The following is a 25471-nucleotide window of genomic DNA, read 5'->3' on the forward strand; positions in this document are numbered from 1 at the left end:
TCCCCAGATGACCCACGGTCCCCCGGCAGGATGGGTGGCAGCACCCAGACATCTCACCACAGCGGGGAGGGCCTGGTGTGGCTCCGGGCACACCCAGGGCACAGCCCACACACCTGCTCACAGCCCGGGTCCCACAGCCCAGAGCCATTCCTGACTGTGGACCCCAAACCAAGGGTTCTTTAAAATTAAGGGATTCCCACCCAGGTGTGAGTGTGGCAGGCACCTGCCGACAGAACTGACCTCCATCTTGCAGGGAGCCCGACCTTACTGCCAACTCCTGACACTTGGATGGCAGAAATGGCTCATCCCCCCGCCTCTGCAAAGTCTGGGGCCTCTGAAATGCCCGTTTCACAGGCCTGGAGCTGAAACACAGAGCTGTGTGACCTTACCCAGCCATCCCCCCAAGGAAGCCTGCACTCTGCAGGTCCCACTCCTCCCCGATGGAGCCGCTGAGTCTTTGGGAAGCAGCAGCAGCAGCAGGGGAAGAAGAAGGACACAGGAGCCCGGGAGGGCCTGTGTGTGGGCTCTGCCTGCGGCCTGGCCCCCACATCTGCAGGGATGTTCACTCACACGCCCAGATCCCCACCCCCCACCCCCGACGTGAGCTCTGCAGTGCTCCCCACACTCAGGAGAAAATTAAGCCCATCCCCTGATCTCTGGTCTCCGAAAGGGCCCCGTTGGTCACCAGAAAAAGTGACACGCAAGGAAAAATGAGGACACAGAAAGAAAACAGGTTGGCCTGTGTCACCCACATGTTCGAGTGCTGAAACCCTACCTCCCAGGGCCCCAGGCGGGGACCGTATCTGGAGGCAGGGTCTTTAAAAAGATGATGTTAAAATGAAGGGTCGGGGTGGGTCCTCATGCAGTAGGACGGACATTCTTATGACAAGAGGAAGGAACACCAGGAGGGAAGCTCACGTGGGGCCAATAGGGCAGAGACCGGCACCCACACCCCAAGGCCCATAGGCCTCCAGAGAAACCACCCGCTCCAGGCTAGAAGCCGCCAACTAACCTCCCTTGCACCCCGCCTCCCATGGCCTCCTGCATGGGGCCACCCGGGGCCACGGCCCCATCATCCCTCGGGGCCCAAGGACAAGAGCGGCAAGAGCCTCACCTATGAGCGGGAGCTCGTCCATGGTGATGCCCTGAGATCTGAGGTGCTTCTTGATGCAGGCCAGCCGCTGCACGTTGGGGCCCCAGCGCCGGCCCAGCTTGTGGATGTGCTGAATCTGCGTGACAAACCGCATCTCGTCGTTGAGCTTGCACTCGGGCCGCCAGTCTGGAGGGGGGATCACCCTGCACATGCCGTACTTCTCCACCTGAGCGCGGACCGACTCGATGTAGACGAGCGGGTCGTGGAACTCCTTGGCGGACGGCCTGAGCACGGGGATCTCGTCCATGGCCGCCCAGCCGGCCCGGCCGCCCCCCTTCTCAGGCTTGGCCGCCGCCGCCGCCGCTGCCGCCGCCGCCTCATGGGGCTTGTGCAAGGGCTCCGATTGCGAGGTAGAACGATTTTCACAGGAGGCGCTGTCCGCCTTGCCGTGTGCTTGTCTGCCCGGCGCGCTCTTGCCGGCCGTGGCCCGCTTCGGCCGGTTCCTTTCTAGGCTCCGCTCGGGCACGTCCTTCTTCACGTGCCCGTTGAGCAGGGCCTTCTCCACCGGGGCGGGCGCCGTCGGGGGGGCCGCTGCCGCCTTCCTGCCGGGCGCTTCGGCAGGGCCGGCCGTCCCTTTCATCTTCTTGGGTGGGGACTGCGGCTTCTCTGCCTGCTGTGCCTCTTCCAGTCTCCTCTTGGAGTTCCGCAGCCCCTCCCTCAGCTGCCGCCCCCCCACCTCCTTAGTGCATGACTTTGGGTTCAACCTGCCACTGACCTTGAGGCCATTGACGGCGTGCCCGGTGGACTTGGACGCCCCCCCGAGGGATAGCACCTGTTTGCGGGTTTTTGCATTGCTACTTTCAGTTTTCCCTGAGATTGTGTGGTTGACAGCGGAACTGGGCTTGTGGTGATTGGGTTTGGTTTCCTTGACCAGTTCTCTCTTGGCTTTGGTGTATGTGACAGTCCCCTTAGTCACCGTAGCAGTGTACTTCACAGTTTTGGACGGTGAAGGTCTGACTTCGCGCATCTTTTTGGCACTGGTTGCACTTGTACCCAGAGATGACATTCGAGTGACTCCATTTACCTTCGAAACCTGGGAGGCAGCAGGACAAGCAGAGGGAAGGACAAGAGAAGAATTAGTAGGACTTATGGGGAAGCAAACCGAGCCGGCCGCCTGCTCTCGCATGGAGGAGTACCTGACAGACTCAGGTCTCAGAACCTTCGTGCAAGCACATGCCGCCTGCCCCCTATGCCTGCAGCACAGTTTCCTTAGCATTCCTGTTAAAAGGCTCTTCCAGAAAATCGACGTTTCACGATGACGACCTGTCCACTCACCTGCCAGTCACCTGTCACAGGTTAAGGACATTTACAGTAGCAAACCGCTGCCCATTTAGGAGAAGCAAGGGGGATGCACACACACCCTCTGCCCTCCAAGAAAAGACAGGTCTGCAATTCTGTGTGCTCTACAAAACAGCATGCTCTGCCTGCAGAATTTTTAAATCCATGGGCTAAAAAAGGAAGGCAACCAAAATACCATAGAAAGAAAAGAACAAAAGCACTCATGTGGCCCAGCTCCCATGCAGGTCACAGGGCAAGCCCGGGCACATGGCTGCCAGCGGCCGGCATCTGCATATCCTATGGTCTTTGAGATTGGGCCCCATGGAGCAGGGATGCATCTCTACTTCTGCAGCCAAGCAAAATATGCCCTCGCTCTCCTGCACGAACAGTTCCTGTGTTCCCACCCTCCACAAACTCCACATTCAGCACTCCGCGAACAGTGTGAACCAAGCAGCCTCTCCACACAGCTGGACTCGGTGGAAATTCTGTGACACACATGTCACCTGTGTCAGAGCGAAAGCAAAGACAGAGGGGCGGACACCAGAAATGTGTAACTTCCAGAAGACGAGGAAGGGCCCAGCCAGGAGCTGCTGCTGGGTGTCCTGCTCTAGGTGGACATCACGTCACAGCTCTGCCTGTGGTGGCCTCTGACAGGTTCTTCACAAGTTGGGCTTCAATTTCTCATCTGTGACATGAGCTCAAAACAGGGGACCACCACCTCCAAAAGACACCAAGTGGAACTTACACAATCCCAGGGTAAGGAATGATCGTGGCCACCACTTCACCAGTAAACCCCACGAAGAGGTGACTGGGAAGGAGAAGCATGTGCTCCCACATCAGGGAAGCTGACTGACCAGCTGCAGTCATACAAGGGTGCCTCATCCTGCCAGGCTGGGAGAGCGGCACCTAAAGCCAGCGCTCCCAGGGCCCCCCAGCACTCCCATGGGCCTTGCCGCTGTGTCATCAGAGGAGTCAGGTTCCCCAAGACAGGGCCTGAGTCTGAGTGACCTGTGTACTACACTGAGGCCCAGCCCAGGAAAATGCTCTTGACCCGAATGGGGAAAAACAAAAACAAAACCAGGACTTTCCCATCAGTATCCAAACCAGTGCTCTTAGATCCCGCTGGAGGGCTTGTCAAAACAGATCACTGGGCCCCACCCCCTGGGGGTTTCTCATCCACTAGCTTTGGGATGGATGGAGACCTTGAGTTTCTAACAAGGGCCCCCCAGGTGATGCGGAGGCCGACTCAGGAACAGACTTTGGGAACCACTGAAGCAAACTATCGGTCGGAGATTCTGGAAATGGAGAAAGAAGTGTATTTCTTTAGGGATACCTGGGTGGCTCAGTGGTTGAGCATCTGCCTTTTATTTAGCTCAGGGCGCGTTCTGGGGGACCTGGGATTGAGTCGTGCATCAGGCTCCCTGCATGGAGCCTCCTCCCTCTGCCTGTGTCTCTGCCTCTATCTCTCATGAACAAAAAAATATTTTTTTAAAAAACTGTATTTCTTTGATGCCACCAATCACATACAGTCCAATAAAGCCCTAACTTTCTGGCACAAGGCACTGTTCCAGAAGCCAACCCCAGGGCGTCTAGAGAACCAGGTTTCCTTCCTGTGAGCCAGCCTGGAGGCCTGGCCTCAGTGAGGTGTCGGGCTCCACTGGGGGGGGCTGCAGGGCAGGCCCAGGGGTTACAGCCAGATCCATCACTGCTCGCCACCCCTACAGAGAAGCAGGACTGACCACACTGGCTAGGGGAGAGAGGTATCTGGAATAAAGAAAGGGAAATCAAAGCAAATCAACCAGCAGCCTGGCAACAGTAAGTTAAAAATAGTTACACAACCTGGGGATGGGGCAGACAAACTTCCCCCAGAGAGTACCACTGATCTCAAATAGGAGGTAAAACATGGGAAACACAGAGATCTCTAATGTTTCTTCCCCCCCCCCCCAAATGCCTCCATTAACTAAACACAAAATGAACCATTTAAAAAAACAAAAATCGGGAAATCCTGATGTTGCTCAGAGAGATTTTTCCATCAAGACACAGAGGCTTCAGGGATCCAGGATCTTGAAAGTGGAAGACACGCACCCTTTAGATCTCCTGGCCTTTGAGAGGGCAGCCTGTTCCTATCTCTTCACCCAGCCCAAATACTGCCGATTCCGCAGCCTGACCCCACACCGCAGATTCTCATCTAGTTGGTGAGGGTGGGAGAGTTTTCTCCTAACACTTCTGTTGTCTCCACTGCGCAGCCTCAGAGCACCCAGGGGAGACCAGAGAGCCAGAGAGAGATCTCTCAGACTCCACCTCAATGAAGAAAGAGCGCAGGGCCCCTCAGTCCATCCATTCTGCCTTCTTGGGGGCGCCTGGCAACCTCTTCCCCATGCTATGTCACAGGGAGGTAAACTTCAGCATGATGGAACTCTAAAGGACTATCACTGCCTTCAATGGCAAAAAAGAATCCCCCTTCTTGTTGGGGGCACCTGGGTGGGTCAGGGGTTGAGCATCTGCCTTTGGCCCAGGGCGTGGGATCAAGCCCCGCATCGGGCTCCCTGGAGGCAGCCTGCTTCTCCCTCTGCCTGTGTCTCTGCCTCTCTCTGTGTCTCTCGTGAATGAACGAACGAATGAATAAAATCCCCTTCTTGTTTACATATTTTCATAAACTTTAATACTGGTGGTTACTGCCAAGATGCACAGCCAACTGCCCAGCTCTACAGAAGAGTTAGTCTATTCCCTTCCTTCCTCAGCATCCTTACAGTCCTCTTTGAGAGCAGCTGGCTACCCGAATTTTACGCACACACATCCACATCGCAGGCTCAGAGACTAAATGCATCTCTCTTGGGACTCACCAGAACCACGAACTTGATTTCGAGAAGTAAATTGCGGAGACTAGAAAGGGCACATTTCACGCACTGAATTCCTTCTTCCCACCCCGTGCAGCCCATCCAGTACGTGCCTGTGTCCTGCCTGCCGGCAGAGGCCATGATGCAGCTGACCCGGCAGCCCAGCCCGGGAACCCATCTGTCCCACCAGCTGTGCCACGTGTCCTAAGGTAGGGACAAGACAGGATCAGGGACCTAGGGCCCATCTGTCTGCACACACACTTGTCTTCAGCGGTCCGGTGCTCAACTGGTACCAAAGAAAACCAAGGAATGGAGGGAGGGTGTCGGTTTGCCTTGCCGCCAGAGATTCTCTGTCCTCTCAACCCACCACCTTATCAAAAAGGAGCAAATACCGAGTTTCAGCGTAACAGAACGCCCGGGTCCCTCAGCCACCTCCCAGGGCGGCGGGTCTGACATCACAGGGCCAGGCCCTGGGAAGTACTTACCCAGGGCATGTGACAGGTCACTTACTTCACTGGATGACTAACACGAAGGTAGCGAGGGGCAGATTCCCTGCTGTGCAATGCGCTTGAGCTGAGGAACTACAGCTCTGCAAGCTGTTCCTTCTCTCGGCTCTGACAGGGGTTTTTGCCTTTGCCTCCCCGACAACACACCTAGCTCTGGAGGGCCAGAGGGTGGGGTGGGCGTCTGCAGCATGATCTTTGCCCACTGCCACCCATTCATCTGTAGCTCTGGCTCCCCTGGGCACATGGCCACGAGGTGGTGGTTGGTGGCAGAGAAGCTCCTGGCTTCACCACCAGAAAGCCCACCATCAGGCTTTGGGTTCCCACCAGAGGGAGCTGCTGAGCTGGGAGCCTGGGCCCATTCCTTCAGACCCCAGGAGAGCTGGGCTGGGGGTGCTCAGGAGAAACACTTGCTGAGCTGGGGAGAGCTCACCTAAACTCTAAAACTTGGATTGAAAAACAAAGAGCCTGGGATGAACAGAGCTGCACCAGGCAGGCAGTGAACTATGGGAGGGAAGGCCTTCGTCAGAGAAAGGGGAAGACCCAAGTTAATAAACACAGGATGCTCCCGACAAAAAAGGGAAAACGGGAGGGGGGCGGGGGATGGAGTCCTCAACCTCTGAAAGCACCTGCTCCCACTACAGGCCACACGGCCAACACCTACAATCCCACCTACAAACAAGCACACAGCCCAGCACTGACCAATTCCCAAATCATGTGAAGTTGTGCTCTCTAGGAAAACGATGATGTCTGTGTTTCAGGAAGAGTGTGCAATGTGTAAAATAGGCTGCAACTACTTGCTCGGTATCTCGAGAGAGCAAAGGATGAAGAAGTAGGATGTGAGGTTCCTGGAAACGCCACTCTTGAAGATGCTTGCCTCATTCGCCCCACACACCCAAAGAGCTGAATCGCTTTTAAAAGTTATGACTAATAATATATGTGTACACACACACCACCCTCCTGTGTGTATGCATACGAATACACATGTTCAGGGAGAAATCCCTGTCATCAAGAGAAAAGGCCGAATGTAAAGAGCAGCTCCACAAAGGGAGGAAATCCATCAGGTTCCCACCATCTCATAGTTATTCTAAATAACACTGCGGCTCAGGGAAGCCCCTCAAATACTCACCCTGACTCAGTCTTTAAAGATTAGGGTCTCTGGTCTACTCTGGAGAAATCTTAGCTCTGGGTCATAACGCCCAGTGAGGAGAGCTCATCCAGGATCCCCGCGGCTCCCTGACTTTAAAATGCAGTGAGCACAGGAGCAGCGGGATCAGCGGAATGGCACCGACCCGGGGTACCCAACCCTTGACTGACTGCGTGCCTACGGGCACCTGCCTTTCTCCGCCCGCATCCCCCGGGAGAGAAATCACTGTCTCAGGATACTAACAACACCAGCAGCTGACCCCGAGGCCATTCCTGAGCGTTTCCCAAGAGGATCTGTGCTGTCTCCTGGGGATGGTGGTAGGAGCTGGGGCTGGAGAGCCAGGAACGCTTGACCTCAGGTGATCCTGAGGGCCAGGCTGCAATGTGCTCTGCTAAGTGCCCCCCCACCGCACCCCAGCACAGGGGGCACTGCTTAGCAGTGCGGGTGCCCACGCACATCTGCTTGTGAGTCCTGGCGGAGGCAAACCTGTCACATTAAGAACAGAGCAGTCTAGGACCATCCCCGGACAGCACTAGGCAGCTTACGGGCCTGGTTTCAGGGTGAAGCTGCTCTGGGCTCAACCAGAGACAACAGGTTGAGCCTCTAACTCATACAGTGCCCCAGACATGGGGGTGGAAGAGGCATAGTGAAGGAGGCAAGTTCTCTTTGCCCGGCTCCAATACATCCCCACACATGAGACCCTGGGGCATGCTCCAGGGATGCACGCAACCGCACCAACACACCAGCTGACCCAAGAGACCAGCTGACAGATGTTCACACACACACGAATCCCTCTGTGCAAAGACAAGGTTCCCTCAGCATCCTACCTGTGAGCATCACCCTCCTGCTCTGTGAGCCCTCACATTATGGATTTCTTGAGGCTCCTACTCACATGTCCCCTTCTGTTACGTTGGTGATGGGGGAGGTGGCATCTGGCAGGCGGGCACCATGTGGACCAGGGAGGGCTTTACCTGTTTCCGTAAGTCCTGAGCCGACCGATGCAGAGGGGGGTGGTGGTGGTTAGCAGCGAGCCCCTTGGCCGAGGAACCCGTGGACGGGGCCGCTGGGGGGTGGGCCGCTGAAGCCTGTTCCCTCCGGCTGTCAGCCCGGTGATCGCTGTGCTTCTCCTTCCCCGGAGTGGCCTCTTTGCTTTTATGTTTCTGAACAGGTTCTTTCTCCCGTGATGACCTGCTGGAACCATTGAAAACTAGAAAGAAAGAAGAAAGGATGAGGTTATGACACTAAGTATGTTACCACAGAGCGCCTGATTATCTTCTGATGTCAAAGAAAAAGAAAACGTTCTGGATAGTCTTTGAGTCCCACACACGCTCAGAACAAACCCCAAGACAAAACACCACCTCCCTCCCACCATAAAAACCAGGAATAAATCCAGGCCCAGAGACTTAAAAAAACAAAAAACAAAAAACAAAAAGAAGCCCCCCCAAAAACATTATAAGCATGTCCAAGTAGTTATTTGCTTTAAAACCGTTGAAAAATCTATTTTTAAAAATCGCTACCAAAACAAAACCAAAAAAACGCAGCAGCCCTCAGAATATCGATTATCATACCTTAAATAAAAACAGAAATTAAAATGAAGACATGAACACAAACGGTTGCCATCCTGAGAACAGAACTACCTCACGTAGGAAGATACAGAAGATCTCAGATAAGATCATAGATGCTCAGATTTTTTTTTTTAATTTTTATTTATTTATGATAGTCACAGAGAGAGAAAGAGAGAGAGGCAGAGACACAGGCAGAGGGAGAAGCAGGCTCCATGCACCGGAAGCCCGACGTGGGATTCGATCCCGGGTCTCCAGGATCGCGCCCTGGGCCAAAGGCAGGTGCCAAACCGCTGCGCCAGCCAGGGATCCCCGATGCTCAGATTTAAAGTTACGCATTCTGAGACTGAATATGTGCTGTCAGGAACACAGCTGTGGTCCCAGCCCCATTGGAGACCAGAGAAGCGAGAGAGAGAGAGAGAGAGAGAGAGAGAGACAGAGACAGAGACAGAGACACAAACACAGAGAGACAGAGACAGAGTGCACATCTGAGCTGGAGTCAGCCCCACTTCTATTCCAGAAGCCCTAACAGCACTAACAGCCATCACATCACATTGCTGACCACAAGCCAGGGGAGCCGGCTACAGCGGTGAAGCACACTCAGCCTTTGAATCCAAAGGGACAGGCTGGATGTGATCATCGTGGCCATTTTACAGATGAAGCCAGCAGGGTGGAGGAGGAGAGTGCTTGCCAGAGTCCTACTTGCCGGTGACCGTAGCACTGGCAGGCTGGCCTGCCTCCCAAGCCCACCGCCCCGGGCCCCAGGTACAACGGGGACCAAGTACACGCCTGGTGCCAGCCACCTAGGCAATTCAGAAGAGGAGAGCAACGCTCGCATTTGTGTCGTCCACTTCAACTCTGTTCCTGTCGTGAGTTCCAACTTCTATGCAACAGCTGGGGCTTGCCATGCCAGACCCGTGGGTCCGGACCCCTCCACGGCATCCCTGAGCCTTCTATTGCCCCTGTGCCACAGGTCTCCCCTGCCCTCAAAACCATCCCAGCGGTGGTGGCAGGAAGTGAACCCTTGCACTTGTCCTTTGAGAAGGGCTCCTGGGGCATCTGCTGACAACGGGGAGTCTTACAGGCCAGTGCAATCACCAGTCACTGCCCTCCCTCTCCAGCTGGGCCTGCCCTGGCTGGGCTGTGCAGATTTCCAGGAGGTAAACGCACCACCGGCCAGCAGCAGGAAGTCATTGCCTCCTCTGAGTGGAGGCCTCAAGCTGCTGGGGAAGGAAGCCACGCTCCCCTCCACCCACGGCCCCCTTCAGAGGGCTCAGAAACAAGAAGCCTCTCTTCTGAGGACAGCCACCTCCAGACATAAGCCCACAGCTCCACATACTTTCTCTTTCACCTCCGTCATGTCCTTTAAATTACTGTGATGCCTTGGAGGTTGCAAATATTTTCCTGTTATCTGTCATTTGCTTTTCCATCTGTTATGATGCTAAATCTGGTAACCCATTTTAACCCTTTAATTTTATGCTTAGAAAGCTCACCCGGTATTTTCAAATGCTAAGAGAGTCCTCTGCATTTCCTCCTGATTATCTTATGCTGGCTTCTTTTGACCACTTGTTACTATGAGGTATGCGATATGAGAAGGATTTATATTTACATTTGCCACGCCTGGAATGGCTGTAAACCTTGATCTCAGAAATTTCCTCCCAGGAAATTGGTAGTCACTGACTACCTAGTTTTTTTTGTTTTTTTGTTTTTGTTTGTTTTTTTAGTTTTGTTTTTTAAAGATTGTATTTATTCATGAGTGACACAGAGAGAGAGGCAGGACACAGGCAGAGGGAGTAGCAGGCTCCCTATGGGGAGCCTGATGCAGGACTCAATCCCAGGACCCTGAGATCATGACCTGAGCATGAAGGCAGACATTCAACCACCAAGCCACCCAGGCGTTCCAGTGACTACCTCTTCTAAACAGATTTTCAATCCTGCAGTGAAAGACCAAAATATGGTGTGTGATCCGCCATGGTGTGACGTTCTGCTGGATACTCTTAGTTACAGGGAGAATGGAGAGCTTCAAATGGTTGGCATTTATTCTAAGTGTAAGTAACTGTGCTCCGTCAGAGCCCATCAATCACACCAAAGCTGGCAATATCTGTGCTCACTTTCAAGACAAGAGCAGCATCCATAAGAAGTCATACTTCAGGGTGATTAAAACTCAAGCTAAGGAACATGAATCTGGGCAATTCCTGACCACTCGCCAATTTCCTAGAGAAGTGAGCACCACTCCTTTATTGAAACAGCATGGAAGTTGGCTTCTATGAGGTTTATTGTTTTGGCCTTTGGGGAGGTGGGGGTAATCTCAATCAAATATTCCTTCCTGGGCAGCCCTGGTGGCTCAGCAGTTTAGCACCTCCTTCAGCCCAGGGCCTAATCCTGGAGACCCAGGATCAAGTCCCACATCAGGCTCCCCGCATGGAGCCTGCTTTTCCCTCTGCCTGTGTCTCTGCCTCCCTCTCTCTCTTTCATTAATAAATAAAATCGTTAAAAAAAAAAAAAAACACACACAAATATTCCTTCCTCCTCTGTGCTGTCACTGCCACAAAAGTACCACCAATTCTGTAATCACTTCCCTTCATTTGGTTAGAAAGATTTTGTCTTCAATGGGCCTGTCCCCTTGTGTATTGACAGTGTGTTACATAGCAGCTCAATTCCCAGCACTGTCTTTTTTTCAACAGCATTGGTGTATCTGGTCCTCAGTGTTCTCGTCTGTAGCCTGGGGATAACGCACGTTTCCGCACCGAGGTTTGGGAGGCCTCATGAGCGCACATTCAGAAGGATCAGCCCAGATTACTAAGGCATCAGACTATGTGGGCAAGACCTCTTCTTGCTTTCTATCTTCCTTGCCCAGAGCAGCAAGAAGGGCTTCCATATGGGCAAGTGGCTGGCCTGAGCTGAAACCGGTTTCGTGGTAAAAAAAGATGTGCTGGGTAGCCTGAGTGGCTCAGCAGTTTAATGCTGCCTTCAGTCCAGGGTGTGATCCTGGAAACCTGGGATCAAGTCCCACATCAGGCTCCCTGCATGGAGCCTGCTCCCTCTGCCTGTCTCTGTGTCTCTCATGAATAAATAAATAAAATCTTAAAAAAAAAAAAAAAAAAAAAGATGTGCTGTGGATGCCCTGCCTGAGCAAGAAGAAACAAGCGCTGAAGACACACCTGGTATTCTCTACTGGTTTAATGAATGACCTGACCCCCGGGGGAACCAGAGAGGGGGTCCCCTAGGTCAAAACTATTTTTGTAATTAGACCAAGATACTTACATGCCTTTCTCACTTAATGATACGAAAAGAAGGTGGATGAGCATCAGGTAAAAGCTAATCAAAACCACCAAGAGACACCAACTACTTCACATACACTAGGATGGCCTCCCTCACAGGACAGATAATGGGGAGTGTTGGTGAGGACTTGGGAGATATTCTAACCCTCATTTGTTGCTGGTGGGAATGTGTAAGATGTCGTGGCCACTTTGGAAAATGGACCAGATTTTTGTCCTAAAGTGAAGCAGTTACCATATGACCCAGAAATTCCACTCCCTTGTATGTACACAAAAGAAATAAAAAATACGTCCACATTGGGGCACCTGGGTAGTTCCGTGGGTTGACTGTTCAACTCTTGGTTTCTGCTCAGGTCATGATCTCAGGGTCATGAGATCTAGCCCATCGTGGAGCTCTGTACTCGACGTGGGGTCTGCTTAAGATTCTTTCTCTCCCTCTGCCCCCTCTACCCTCACCCGCTTTTTTTTTTTTTTTAAGATTTTATTTATTTATTCATAGACAGAGAGAGAGAGAGAGAGAGGCAGAGACACAGGCAGAGGGAGAAGCAGGCTCCAAGCAGGGAGCCCGACATGGAACTCGATCCCGGGTCCCCAGGATCCTGCCCTGGGCAGCAGGCGGTGCTAAACCGCTGTGCCACTGGGGCTGCCCTCACCTGCTCTCTCTTAAAAACAAACGGGGCACCTGGGTGGCTCAGTTGTTGAATGTCTGCCTTCAGCTCAGGTCATGATCCCAGGATCCTGGGATTAAGTCCCACATCAGCTGCCTTTTCCCTCAACCTCGTCTCTGCTTCTCTGCTTCTATCACTCATGAATAAATAAATTAAATCTTTAAAAAACAAACACAAAAACCAGGGGGCAGGTGCCTTCAGTGCAGAAGCAGCAAACTATACTCCTAAGTAGCAGATACATCATTACCAGTTACTAGCAGATAAAAAGGATGAACGAAGGAAAGAAAAGCCAGCTTTCATCTCTGGGATTGATAAAGCAGTACAAATTGTTAAAGGTACTAAATCCCAACCCTTGGGTGCACATGCTCTGTGTGACAAAATGCAGGTACACAGGAAGTACTTCTCCTGCATATCAAAGTAGATCATTTCCAGGGAAAGGCAACTTGTATGATGGTTTAGGTTGCAAAGCTAGCTGTTTTCTTCATGGAACACTGTTTTTATTTGAAAGAAGAACTGATGTAGTGATTTGTCCACTGTTTCCTCAAAGATGAATCCAGTCATCCTGTCGTGGAAAAGAACTAATAGTCTTTCCTGCCAGTGATGGAATTCGTGACTTCAGGCAAAAATTAGAGTTGTAGAAGAGCTTCATCTGCCACCCTCAGTTCCAGAGCCTCCCCCACGCTGGAAGCCTTCTCTGGTGAGGCCAGGAGATGCAGGATTGTTTCAAAGTGTTTAGTGAAAGGTGGTGACAACTGGAAGAGGTACTTGGCGAAGCATTATTTTCAAATGATTGACACAAAATGTTACAAAGCTGTGCACAGGTAAGAGATCCATACAAAACACAAGGTGAACTGATGGATTTTTTTTTTTTTTTTTAAGATTTTGTTAATTTATTCATGAGAGACACACAGAGAGAGGCAGAGACACAGGCAGAGGGAGAAGCAGGCTCCCTGCAGGGGAGCCTGATGCAGAACTCAATCCCAGGACCCCCCCACCCCCCTGCAATCACACCCTGAGCTGAAGGCAGATGCTCAACCACTGACTCCCCCCACGCATCCCCAATTGTGACGTAACAGAGCGGGAAAAGGTCACTGGACCAGTTCAGATGGCTGTACCGACAGACCTTCAGGAAACTACCACTGCTTGAGTTTGAGTGTGATACCAAAGAGTAAAATCATCCACAAAAATTCCTCCCTTTTCCAACTACATTTTATCCTGAGACCGATTTTCTTCATTTATGTCACTTGCAACTATGTACTGAAAGAGACAGCATACGAAAACAGACAGTAGGGCAGCCTAGGTGTCTCAGTGGTTTAGCGCCGCCTTGGGCCCAGGGTGTGATCCTGGAGACCTGGGATGGAGTCCCACGTAGGGCTCCCTGCAGGAGCCTGCTTCTCCCTCTGCCTGTGTCTCTGCCTCTCTCTGTGTGTGTCACTCATGAATAAATAAATAAAATCTTTAAAAAAAAAAAAAAAAACAGATAGTAGAGGAGTGCTGGGTGGCTCAGGGGATCAGCCTTTGGCTCAGCGGTCCTGGGATTGAGCCCCACAGCCTGACTCCCCGCTCAGCAAGGAGTCTACTTCTCCCTCTCCCTCTGCTCATGTACTCTCTCAAGAAAGAAGAAGAGGGGAAGGGGAAGGGGAAGGGGAAGGGGAAGGGGAAGGGGAAGGGGAAGGGGAAGGGGAAGGGGAAGGGGAAGGGGAAGGGGAAGGGGAAGGGGAAGGGGAAGGAAAGAAAAGAAAGAAAAGAAAAGAAAAGAAAAGAAAAGAGAAAAGAAAAGAAAAGAAAAGAAAAGAAAAGAAAAGAAAAGAAAAAAAGAAAGAAAAGAAAAGAAAAGAAAAGAAAAGAAAAGAAAAGAAAAGAAAAGAAAAGAAAAGAAAAGAAAAGAAAAGAAAAGAAAAGAAAAGAAACGAAGCCTGACATCACTAGGCTGGAGCAGCTTTTCCATGGTTAGCTCTATCACAGTTCCCAGAGATTTGGCAGACTCTGCACTTACATCTCTATTCACGAACCCCCAAAATTCTCTGGCTCTGAGAAGAAGCTACCTATATAGGAGTCCAGAAATCATTTGCTATTTGAATTTGGGCTAGCCCCTGCCCAAGCCTTTGTTCCCTATTTCCTACCTCATGGGGTTGTTTTGAGGAATCAATGAGAAAAGATTCACCTAGAAAGAGGCTAGTGGGCCATGAAGCACGCACTGGCCAAGTGTTGGCATGTACGGATCACCATCTCCTTCTGACAGAGTCGATGTCAGAGATGTAGCAGGACACCAGCGCTCACAGTTTCATACTGCTCCTTTCCAAACAAACCATGGGGCAAGGCCAGTTACTAAAATGGGATTTCAAGGAAATCTGTTAAGAAGAGTAGCACAGAGGTGAGCCAGTGAGAGCTTCCAGAGATCTGGAAGAAACTAGATCCTCCATCAGCATTACCTGCACCTAGCCCAGCTCAGGTGCTAAGCCTGATGCCCAGGAAGAGCTTTGGCCTCCGCCAGCATGGAACCCACTCCTCAGGGAAACCACGATGGAAGCCGTGGGGTACCACGATCACAAGGGGGAAAGCGTGTACCATTATCATCAGCCAAACTGGTGCCTCGTGAACCACAGCACTGCTTTCTACCACAGACTGTTTTGATCCGATCGTCGGAAGAAGAGAAAGCTCTCAAAAATATAAAAATTAAAAACTGAATAAAATTAACATTGAATTGCAAACAAAGAGATAGCTTTCAAATGAATCCACTTTCTGTAACCACCTCGCTATTTTACAGCAGCGGTATACCCAAATGGCAAACACAGCCAAAAAGTCAAATCATGTGTTAAATGGGAAGAAAGGGGAGAAGGGGTGGGGAGGGTGGGGGGTGTGATGGAGCCAGAGACAAGGTATATTTTGTCCTCAACAGCTCATTAATTTTAAGTGTCGTGGGAACCTGCCAGTTTTACCCTTCCAAGTAATTATCTTTTGTCTTAATTTGTAAGATTCTCGAGAAGGAGAAAGGAAAAAAAACATTCACTCTCACAGGGAAAGACTAAACCCTGTGAACATAAGAAACAGAGAGACACACACACACAGAGAGAGAGAGAGAGAGAGAGAGAGAGAGAGGAGGATGGAGGACTCTGCATGCTCTCTTCCAATTAAAAGGAATAATTGGACCCGTTTCTTCAAGGAGAGAAAAAAAGCATTTATCACAGTGAACTGTATTAGGAAATTGTATTGTACTCAGATACAAATAGCTTTACATTAATGAACAGAGACAAATATATTGATTTGTATACACATACTCTGAAGGTTAAATGGCCTATAGACAAGTGTTTTCACACCACGGGAAGTAAAATCTTTACATCTAAAGGCTGATATTTTGATTTAGGGTCGCTTCATGCCTGAGAAGCTCAGAGTTGCTCCCAAAAAGGGATGAAAAAGAAACTGGGCAAGGCAAGTTACTTTAGAAACCTCTCTCTGGCAATCCCACCATCGTCAATAAGGTGGAAAGAGCCACACTTTCCCAAGGAGGAGTTCGCGTTTATAGCTCCAGGGAGCTGGAACCTAAAGCCCTGCCCCATAGAAGCTCAGCGCACACATCGGATGGTAAGGAGGTTCCTGGGGGAGGTCCATGAGACAGCCCATGAAAACCCTCCCCACATCCACGGTCTCTCTCTCTCCTCTCTCTCTCATAGGGATGTGCTTTGCTTGGTTTTGATTTTTACTTCCCAGATCACCAAACACATCTGAGCCTCAATTCCCTGAACTGCAAAACTAGCTGCCCCCTCTTATCTGCCCTCCAGGAATCGCTCAAGTATTTAAAATAAAGAATATAAACTGCTATGTGTACTTCAGAGGAAGGAGTCAGGCACAGGAGGAGGCTGATCTTCAAAGCTCCTACTGTAAAGGTGATGCCCAGGAGCTGCATTTGAAGGCAGCAATGTCCATTGAACAGAGCGGGCAAGACCACCCGTGCGTCCACTCTGGCCCGTCTCCATGCCTTCCCATAACCAGATGCCCCGACCTTGCTAGTGACTGTGTGCTAATGAAGGCACCTGAGCAGAACACCAGGCCACCATCCTGATGTTTTCATGAGGGTACTAGGAGACAGAAGTCCCCACGTGGCGTCGGACAGAAGTTGTGGGATAGCATGAGCTGCCTCGGAGTCTGACCTAAACGAAGAGGGTTCTGAAGCCTTTGCTTTACTTGAGAGAAAGCGAGAGAGAGAGATGAACAACAGCCATCATGGGAAGCTGGGCTGCAACGTCTGCTGGCAGAGGCACCGACCCAGCAAAGGCGGCTGGACCTACCCCAAAATTACGTAAAATGAGACCTGCTCCCTGTCCCACCCCCCAAAACAAATCAAAGAGACAAAAAGAGAATCACTGTAAATAAAGAAGAGTGTGTGACGGAGGGTAAAAGAGAAGCACGCCAAGCTTCTGATCTGGAGCCAGATATTTAAATGTAAGCTTCGTGTCATTACCAGGCGTCCCGACTTGGGGAAGACAGACTCCATCAATTGGCTGGCATTAAATCCTTGTTACTGTACAAAAGCTGCGCTTGCTCCCTGGAGCCAGTTCAACTTTGAGTCACTATTGTCTGAAAACAATGGAATGTCTGCCAACCTTGTGCCAACAGTTCAGGAGGGTTTTAATGCAGCATGTGTGCGTGCTGTAACCCCATTTGCCCTGGGCAAAAAGGGCTCCTCTAGCTTAGTGGCTGCAGTCACATGCTCCACCAGGGCAAGCAGAGGGGACCCATCTAGGTCAGCACATGTGCCATTAGAATCTCATGGCCACAGCTCACTCATGCCAGGAGCCAAGGCCAGGCCAGAAGAGCAGACAGGAAACCCACAGTGGGCTCTGGGCACCCAGAACCCCAGCATCACCAGCAACTTCTATGGGTTTACATGGGGTTTGTGAAATTCCTACCACTTTGATTTTCATATATATATGAAAGAGGAGCACCTGGGTGGCTCAGTTGATTAAGCGTCTGCCTTTGGCTCAGATCAAGGTCCTGGGGTCCTGGGGTCCTGGGGTCCTAGGATCGAGCCCCATATCCCCAGGTCCCTGCACTGGGCTCCACTTCTCCCTCTCCTTCTGCTCCCCCCCTCCTATAGCACTCTCTCACTCTCTCAAATAAATAAAATCTTTAAATAAATATATATGCATATTATATCTAACAGAAAAAAATGGATTAAAAAGGATTTTTAAGGCAAATTAAATTTTCTGTGTGAACTTACCAATTAAAGTCATAGAATATTTTTCTACAATCAAAACTTGGTTGCCACTGGTCCCGGGATCTAAACCTGTAAATAGTTATAAGCAACGATGTAAAGTAAGGGGGTCGGACAGATTTGCCATGTAAACGTGTTGCCTGCATATGCTGCTAGTAACTCCTGGTACTGAAGTTTAAAATGGCATAGGACCTTTACGAGAATATAAAGACCAGGGCAACAAAAAGACCATAAATCAGGATGAGTGGGTTCTGTCATTGAAAAATGGTTTCTTGCCCCGCTCGGCCCCCAAAGGAGCTGAGGACAGGATGAGACTAAGTACAACGATGACCGGCCTATGCCCACATCAGAGGGGCTCTGAGACATTTACATTCCTGAATGTGCCAAAGCAGGGCCCAGGGAGGGATATCTGGGCAAACAGGCCTTATGGGATGGCAGGCAGTGGGCGGAGAGGGATTTCAGGCTTTATCACTCTCCAGAAAGAAGGAATGCAAAACAAATGAGTGCAGTGTTTTGAAGTCTGTGGTTTTAAAACAATTCTGCATTTAAGAGGATGAATTCTGAAAAGCTGACCACATCTGAAGTAAATTATAAGATTTCTGGCCCACCTCTGGATCTGAACAAGGAAATCTGTTGAGTATTCACAGCACACTAGGAGAAACACACCCAGGAAATGTGCACAGGAGTTCATTTGGAAGGCTCTACCTCCCTGCCCACCCCCCTATACAAGCAGCTACACTAGCTATAGAACTAGTAGGTTTCAGAATAAAAAGATCACTACAAAAAAACTAAATATAGGAATATCTGCATTGTGATAAGGATTGCTTTCAAGGGTCTTCAAATAACTACCGAGGATCTGCTCCTACTGTGTCACAAACACCTCCACCCACCCTCCAGCCAGGAAACAAAGGATTGTCAAGAATCCTATGTGCACATTTTACAGCCTCTGGGAACAGCCCATCTTCCCGAATGAAGACTCCCCTTAAGACAGGCCAGATGAAATTAAGTGAAAATATTAAATCCTGAGCAGTTTGGTGAAGAGCTCACCAATTCAATTTACAGTGTGTATGATATAAACACATCCCAGTCAATTTTGGACAACAAAACTGATTAAAGATTCTGAAAATCTAATACAATATATTCATTTTTTCAGAACCACAGGGTGTTCCAATTCTTTAGAAGAGTCATGGGGTATGACGCCAGGAAGAGGACTGTGGCCAGCATCCACTTTTTAAGAACTCACCAAGCATCAGGCACGGTGCTAAGTGCATCTGTCACTCATTTGGTCGTAACAGATTTTTGTTTATCTTTAATAAGCTATAATTCGCATATCATGTAATTTGCCCATTTAAAGCATACCGACCAATCCAATGGGTTTTTGTATATTCAGAGCCCTGCAACCCACTACCACAACACGAGTTTAAAATGTTGTCATCACCCCAAATTGAAACCCTATGCCCATCAGTGGCCACATCCCAACCTCCCCCTCTCCAACTCCAATTGAAAAAGCCACGTGTTATCAGCTATTTACAAATGGGAAAAAGATTTTCAGGGGGTTAAATACCTGGCCCTCTGACAGCCAGTTAGGGAGGCATCTGAGCCAGAAGCTTGAGCCTATCGGCTGTCACTGAAATCTGTGGAAGCCCTTCACCCTAGAGCGGAGCAGCTCTGCCATTACCAGGAAGAGGCATCTCCACGCTAAGATAGGAGAGGTACCAGCCCACTGTCCTAAGTGTGTATGGGTTCCTGAGATCCTGCATGGAACACTACACTTTTTCACCAGACACACACACACACACACACACACACACACAGCTCACAAAAATCTTTGAAAAAGGCACTCCTATTCTTCTTTAGAGATAAGAAAACAAAAACAAAGAAAGGTTGCAGCCCTATATGGGAAGACAAGAGCCAGCAGGATGCTTGCAAACCACTATGCCAAGTGGCCCTAAATACAGAAGTGGACGGTGGTGAGCAACACATCCTTCAGCACACGTACCACTGCTCTTTAAAATACACTCTCAGCCCATCGTCCAACTTTTGGGGAAACTCACTTGCCTCCGACAGGAGGAAGGGGGAAAAAAATGAAGCTGCCAGAGGTAAAAAAGAGGTGAAGAGGATACCCCACGAAGAAAGCAGCATTTGTCGGTGGCAGAGCATCTCCTCCCTGCCCGCGGCTATGGTGAGACCCGGGCCCCGCCTGCACACCACCACCCCCCCACCCCAACCCCGCCCCGCAGCGCCCAGACACCAAGAGGGTGGAATACACCTCCAAGGCAGAAATGTGGTAAACTCGTCCAAATGACTGCTTTTTGGCCCTCACACAACATGCCCCCGGTGTGAATCCAAAAGCAATTAAACCATTCCAGCTGGGAGTCCAATGACACGTTGTTTAAAAAGTCTTCTGAGAAATGTCCCTGTTCAGAAAGAGACAAGCGCGAAGAGGAATGATGCTCCGTGCTGTTCCTCCCGTTTTTCAAAAGGGCAAAAAAGCATGTGAAAAACATACCCTACGTGGCTCATGTGACCAATGAACTTTCCCCAAGTTCCCCTCTGCAAAGGAGAAGGAGAATGCCTGGCCACAGTGACAGCGGGAGGAAAACTGACGCCAAATTCATTCCAAACGCATGTATTCATGCCTCTAGCCTACGGGACTCATCCTGCTGGAAGAAAAATGACCAGTTAGGAGAACTTTTCAAAAACTAAGCCATTTCAAGTATCAACTTGTAACATAAATATCCCCAGAGCAGTGTTTTGATGGTGTTGTTTTGTTTCCAGATAGGGATTACCTAAGGGCTCTCTGCTTAGGATCATGTGAGGTTCTGTATATGGAAGAGGATTCTGGACACTCTGAAGAGCTGGTGAACCAGAAGATGCCGAAGGCGTCGTTACTGTGACCCGGAGTGTTAACCCAGGGCTGCAAACGCGCGTTATGCTGTCTGTCACTTCAGATGATGCATTTTAATAAACAAACACATTGTCCATGAGGATGCTCAGCGGATTAGAAACGAGAACATAAGAGTTCGGGGTCATGTCTGCAAAACTGAACATCTGCCTAGGGACACCAGGCCCTTGCAGGAGATTGCTGGGGTCATGGCTATGCGCCCACAGGGGAGGGGCATGGTCACAGACAGGCCCAATCAGACACCAACAGCAGGATGGTGGTGCGTGGGGCCAGGTGTCATTCCTTGCTTCCATGCCCTGAGCCACATGCATGCTCCACAGGAAACCCCTTCTGCTTCACTCAGGGTCTGGGGGCAGAGGGGGAGGGACAGTGTCCAACTTTTGGTGAGAAACAAGATAAAGCAGGACACTATCAGGAGTTTGGATTCTGGTTTCTTTGAACTCATGCAGCCCAAATAAAACTGTTCTCCTGGACACGTGGCCTAATCAGGGCTTTCGGCCAAACTACTTTAATAATAAAGTGCTAACATTCCACATTTTGTTTTCCATGCATTTACTTCCTCATGTGTGAGCGATGGTTATCCTCCTGGGGAAGGAAACCGGTGTTGCCGGACTTCCCACAGACCTCGACATCTTTGGCGCACAAAGGCAGGGAGACGCACCACTCTGACAGCAGTACCCAGTCATGGAGAAGCATGAACACGCAGCTTGCTTTCCACTTTTCTCATGTGAAAATAACGGTTTTGAGGACCTGCTTGACCACACAATAATGATGCCCTCATCCAGGCCCAAATTTGAGTTAGGGATCGTCACCAAGCTAAAGAGGTGTTATCTCGGAAATGTCCATCCACCTGAACACATGGCAATGCCCACCAGCCATTATAAGAGATCCCAACGGTGACTATCCCTAGACAGGAGACAGGTACACTACATTGTTCTTAAGGCTGGGATAGAAATGAACAAACGAATGCTAAGCTACTCTATCCTACTCACTTCATGGAAGAGGAAATTAAGAATTAGAGAAGTTAAATGCCTCCCTCAGGAACTCATTCTTGTAAAGCTATCTTTACAAGAGGCACAACACGAAGCTCCTGGTGACTATTTGATGCTGATAGAGACCTTTGTAGGAACTGAACAGGAGAAAAAAAGAACAAACACGTGATGGGCAATCTGCTTTTACAATATAATTCCAATTATGTAGAAATGGCTGGGTAAGCTGTGCAATGCTGAATATTCCATTTTCAACGACCACTACATTTTATTTGGAACGCTTTTAGGTGAAGCTAGTGATGAGCTTCTAGTATTGCGAACTCCTTTCTCTACTGTGGAAAATTGTGCCTGCAGGAATATCTTCACATTCTCCTGCCTGAGGACAGACTCCCAATCATCACCAGGACTTGCTTTAATAAACTGCTGATGGCAGGTGGTTTCCTTATCACCTGCCTCCTTAATATGAGAGAGGATGGAGAATGGATAGGGTGAGGCAGCTCACCTAACCAGGTAATGAGAGAAAGGGAGGAGAGATAGAGAGAGAGAAGGAGAAAGAGAAAGAGAGAGAGAGAGAAAGCCCCATGTTCCTCTACAACATTGGCTGAAACTGGCCTTCTCCAAAGAGGACTTCTCTTTTTTTTTTTTCTTTTTACTTGTGGGCTCTTTTGACTTTTCTTTTTTTCAACAAAACCATTCATCTTCCTCTGGGTCACCTGAAATTGGAGGAGCATTGCTAACAGCACGTACCGTTCTGAGGCTGGCTTCAACTTCCTCCCTTCCACTGGCCTCACAGAAAAGCACTGCCACCGTTTAAGTTTTAATCATTTGGCTGCCAAGGACACGAAAGCCAACCAAGCGGCAGCACAAGTGGAGACCAGAGCAGAGCTGTGTACCTCAGACAGCAGCTGGTGGGGCTGGCATTCAGACACTGCCTACCAGACAGGAGTCACCTCCATCATCACAACACAGACTGCGCATCACTTAACATCAATGTTCCCCTCTCCCTGATGCAGAATCCTGCAGGGGGCTGGCAGCATTTCCAAAACCTCGACTCTTGGCTGCAATCTGCCTGCCACCTATGATGATAGGTGTTAGGACCTCAGAACTTCCATGTCCTCTACCGTAAAGCAAGACCACTCCCCGCCCCAACCCCTTCACAAGGATGCATGTACAGGAGATGGAGATAATGTAGACAAACATGTCCTGAAACCTCTATAGTCTTCTTGTCATGCCTGGGAAACAGCTCTCAAATCACATCTTTACACAGAAATGCAGATGTGTGAGACCACCTACCAAAATGAGTCAGAGAAATCACCCACTAACTATGAACGTGGCTACATACACAGCTAAGGAAGAACCTCCAGACCTCACTTGCTCCCCCTCTTCCAGATGAGGGCTCTGAGGCTAAAAAAATGGTGAAGAAACTTGCTCAAAGAGAGGCAGCTAGCAAATGTTGCTGGCAGACCTGAAAGCCGAGCAGGTCACAAGCCGAAGCCTGGGCTTGGGAGCACTGTGCTTTCTCTCCTCCTGCTGCATCTACCGCATCAACATGAAAGGTCAAAGGCTGACTTAACTCAGCTGGCATAAGCCAGGGTGACTCCAGAGTAGGAACTCAACCTAATCCACTCACAGCCCTTCCCCAGGAGGATGCCCCACGGAGCATCACAGGTGGACAGCAAACGTACCTGCACACATTTCCAAATGCATCTATACTTCCACTGACAACAGGCCAGCCATCCCCGTGTGTCAACCATCTGCCCAACGCAACCTTTCCATTTCGATCCTGTGGCACCTAGATGAAAACCTCAGGCTCACATAAGCACTAGGTGAGCAATCTCTCAACGGGTCTCTTTTTATTTCTGCCTCCAAGCTGTGCACGACCTGTCCCTCAAAACGCTGTCCTAGTTTATCTTTCCAAACTGCAAATGTGATCACTGAGTACCTGTGCCAAGGAAAGTGCTTAATTTCAGGAAGGTTGGGAAAGAGAGAGGCAGGGAGAGAAAGAAGGCCCGGCTGTCTGCATTAAAGGGTTCCCTGATGCTAAATCTCTGGTTCTGTTGTCTTTCCGTGTGACCTTACAAAAGATTTGGTGCTCAGATGCCAAGAAGGGAAAACAAAATTCACAAACCCTGTCAAACATATACCAGAAACTACAGAACATTACTTCGTAACAGAGTCCAAAGACTTGAGTACCTTGGCTGCTGGTACCGAACGGCTCCTTTCTATGGAGGATGTTTGAACCTGGATGTGAGGAAGGCATCTCAAAGTCATAAAATAGATGGCACGGCCCAATAGGGGGACACATCAGAAGAAACAGCAAGGGAGTGAGAAACACTAAGTGACAAAGAGGTCATAGACAGACCAGACATTAAGCCTGTGTGATCAGAAAAACACACGCAGAAGAGCCTGAAATGTCGTAGTTTCTGATGGATTCTCCAAGGAGTGTCCCATACCATCAGCTCCTTGGGGGAAAGGTCCAGATTCCTTTTTTATCTCGGTTATCTTCCAAAAGCACTACAACTAGTGCAAGGTCTTCTGCATGTTTTCTATGTGTACATAAGTTAAACTTATGTATGACACAAAAATTAACTCCATAAAATTCTGTAAGTTGTTAGTTAATATGGCAAGATCTTGCCCTCAATAAGGCTAAGACTGTGTTTCAACACTTCCCCCGTGAAATGATTTCCAGAGCTCCCTTCCAAATCCTCCACAAATACAACATTTTCAGAAATAAGCAAACAAGATCTTTCTCTAACACTCACAGGCGTTCACATTTGCCAACAACTCACAAACTAATTTTGCGGGAGAGGTTATAGTGGAGATGATATAGTGGTACCTCTGGTTTGATGTGTCTGGCCTTCTGAACACCTCACCGTAGAATAACTTTGCTAACAACCATGTTTGTTTAGAATATAAAAGGATGTGGAAGGTCTCCAAGCCCATGGCGACAACAGTACCAACTCAGACACAATACAAATTCCTACTTTTCTACGGGGCTACCAAAGAGCAAGAGAACTGAGTTCCAGAGGGAAATGCCCACAGAGGAGGAGTGGCTGCTGTGGAAATGAACACATCCCATACTGAGAGACCCCATGAATGAGGCCAGGGCTTCACACAACACTATGGCCCTGCAGGAGGGACTGCCATCTGGCAGACCCCTACACACAAGGACAGATCACCTGGGCCCACAGTTCTCTCTCCAACATCTCTCCCCCATTGTTAGGTGGGTACAGAGCATCATGGGTTCTCACTACAATGGGCTCTGGGACTCTACTGGAGTTGAACCCAAAGGCAAACCTTTGAAACTGCAGCTGATCCCTTCCCAGCTCAAAAACTGACATAATCACAAAGACAAAGGACTGGAGGTTGGGGGGACAAGTTGATCATGGAGGAAACTCAATCTAATGAACGCTGTAAGCCAACCACTTTGGGAGACTTCACAGTGGGGGCCCTTTGTCTTAATTGTCCTCCTCCCAAAAGAAACTTCATTCCCTAGAAAACAAATACATATATATATATATATATATATATATATATATATATACACTGTAGATTATAGCACACAGTCACACACACTATATGAAATACAATTTTAAGAAGAGAGAGATGTACGTAGGATCCATAATGAAGAAAACAGTCATCAGAAGTAGATGCACAGGAACCAGCATTTATTAGAATTAATGCAGAGAGGAAATCATGGGCCTTGCACCTTTGGTTTCTACAAGTGTCATCAAGGAAAGTGTGGGAAGTGTGTCTTTAGGAATGGGCGCAGTTGGCGCCCTAGTGAAGCCCAGCTGGTTTGGGCAGGCTCCTTGTTGCCCCTCTATCTTGCACTGTATCTCCAGAGAAGCCAGCACAGTTGGGGAAGAAGGAAGAGAATGCAAGAGCACAAGCAGAAAAGACAGTAAGGGGTGTGTGGGTGCTCAGTTCAGGCACCCC

General features: G+C 49.6%; 1 protein-coding gene across 3 annotated transcripts in view; it reads right to left on the reverse strand.

Annotated features, from left to right (window-relative positions):
• Positions 1 to 25471, reverse strand: part of JARID2 (jumonji and AT-rich interaction domain containing 2) — a 260932-nt gene that overhangs the window by 19576 nt on the left and 215885 nt on the right. For all 3 annotated transcript variants that reach the window (XM_077885784.1, XM_077885786.1, XM_077885785.1), the window contains 2 exons: positions 7890 to 8125; positions 1115 to 2186 (listed from right to left, as the gene is read on the reverse strand). In XM_077885784.1, coding sequence (XP_077741910.1) covers positions 1115 to 2186; positions 7890 to 8125 — 1308 coding nt within the window. The remainder of the gene's footprint in view (positions 1 to 1114; positions 2187 to 7889; positions 8126 to 25471) is intronic.

Source organism: Canis aureus, chromosome 37 (genome assembly GCF_053574225.1).
Source record: "Canis aureus isolate CA01 chromosome 37, VMU_Caureus_v.1.0, whole genome shotgun sequence".
In the NCBI taxonomy this organism is placed as follows: Eukaryota; Metazoa; Chordata; class Mammalia; order Carnivora; family Canidae; genus Canis; species Canis aureus.